This window comes from Emiliania huxleyi (genome assembly GCF_000372725.1).
Source record: "Emiliania huxleyi CCMP1516 unplaced genomic scaffold EMIHUscaffold_5074, whole genome shotgun sequence".
NCBI lineage: Eukaryota > Haptophyta > Isochrysidales > Noelaerhabdaceae > Emiliania > Emiliania huxleyi.
Window position 1 is genome coordinate 1 of NW_005198188.1, and position 1,626 is coordinate 1,626.

General features: G+C 64.9%; 2 protein-coding genes across 2 annotated transcripts; one reads left to right on the plus strand and one right to left on the minus strand.

Annotated features, from left to right (window-relative positions):
* Positions 1-259: 259 nt before the first annotated feature.
* EMIHUDRAFT_78550 (hypothetical protein) lies at positions 260-484 on the plus strand (the record flags this gene model as incomplete). The annotated part of the gene is made up of 1 exon (XM_005766572.1): positions 260-484. A coding segment is annotated over one exon (225 nt), but the record flags the coding sequence as incomplete, so codon positions are not given.
* A 541-nt stretch (positions 485-1,025) lies between these two features.
* On the minus strand, positions 1,026-1,607 carry EMIHUDRAFT_256645 (hypothetical protein; the record flags this gene model as incomplete). Its single annotated transcript, XM_005766573.1, has 1 exon — positions 1,026-1,607. One exon carries the CDS (start codon positions 1,605-1,607, stop codon positions 1,026-1,028), a length of 582 nt encoding a protein of 193 aa, XP_005766630.1.
* Positions 1,608-1,626: the final 19 nt, after the last annotated feature.

The window sequence follows — 1,626 nt, forward strand, 5'->3', positions numbered from 1 at the left end:
GAAGGGCGAGAAGACGACGAAGAAGGGGAGGGGTGGCGGCGGAGGCGCTGGCCCGTCGCAGGAGCCCGAGGATGAGGCGGCAGAAGCGGGAGAGGGCGAGGCAGCGGCGGCGGTAGAGGAGGCGGAGCTGGCGGCGGCGCTCGAGGAGAGCGCGAGGCTGGAGGGAGCGAGGCCGGTGGTGGAGGAGCGGACGCTTGTCGCTGCGACTGAGGGCGGCTCGCCGTCGGCTGCAGAGGCGCCGGCTCCGAAGGAGGAGGAGGAGCCGCCGGCCGACTTCATCTGCCCGATCACGACCGAGATCATGGTCGAGCCAGTCGTGGCGGCCGATGGGCAGTCGTATGAGCGGACGGCGATCGAGCGTTGGCTCGCGACCAAGTCGACGAGCCCGCTGACCGGCGGCGAGCTCGAGCATAGCATCCTGATCCCGAACCACAACTTGCGCCGGACGATTCGAGAGTGGCAGGAGGCGCGGGCGTCACTTTGAGCGGACGCACGGCGTTTTAAAACGGTCGGCCGCGCGTGTTTTCTCTGCGGTGTACGGCTCTAGCCCGTAGCGCCGTAACGGGCCTAAAAGCCGATTGGCAAATGTGAACGAAAAGACCCATACCTACGCTTCTGTGGATGTGGTCGACTCCTTCGCGCGACCGCACATCTCGACGTGCATCGCCCAGAGTAGGCTGTTTAACGTTGGGAGCTGAACACAGTGTTGCTAGTGTTAACAGTATAACAACAGAACAACAGTGGGGCTCCCCAACAACAGTAGCTAACGTTAGGCCGGCTGAACAACAATAAGGAAGGCCTGGCAGTGACCCACGACGATCTCCAGCGTCCAGTGCGGGTAATACCCGAAAATACCCGGGAAATCCCAGGTATTTTCGGGTTTTACCCGGGTTTTTTGCCGTTTTCTGCTTGCTGGCCGCTGAACAACAGAGTATAAAATGAACTCGGGGGCACGGGACGCGGCACAAACGGGGCACAAACGCCAGGCTACAAAGACGGGGAGGCACGTAGTGACGCAGGGGAGTCTAGGCGACGGCGGCGTCCTCCGACGCCGCGGCGAGCCTGAGCTCGGTCGCAATCTCTTCCGCCGCCGCGAGCTGCAGCGCGACTGACATGCGCTGGGCCTGCAGCGACAGCCACGACTGCGTCGACCAGCTCGCCTCGTCCTCGTGCTGCCGCTTCGAGAGCTTGTTGCGCACCTTGTCCTTCATCTGGTAGAACAGCCGTTTGACCGCGTTGCACCACCCGCCGAAGGTTTCGAACAGGTACATCTGCACGTCGGTGTCCGAGCGCGAGAGGGCGTGCGCGTAGTCCGCCTTCTTGTACGCCACATAGCCGCCGCCGTCGCTCGGCCTGAAGTCGCCGTCCCCGACAGCGCCGCGCTGCTCGAGGCCGAAGACGTCCGCGCTCGTGCCGGGCTCGGTGTTGCCGAGGCCGACGAAAGCGCCCCGCTGGCCGACGTCCTCCGGGTTGGAGGAGAGCGAGTCCTTGAACTTGACGTCGCCGACGAGGCGCGAGCGCGAGCGGCCGGCGCCCGCCACCGAGACGTCGGGCCGGTAGTCGTTAGAGTAGCCGAGGTGGTCCCGCGGCTCCACCTCGACGAGCATGCCCCACACGCTCCGCAAT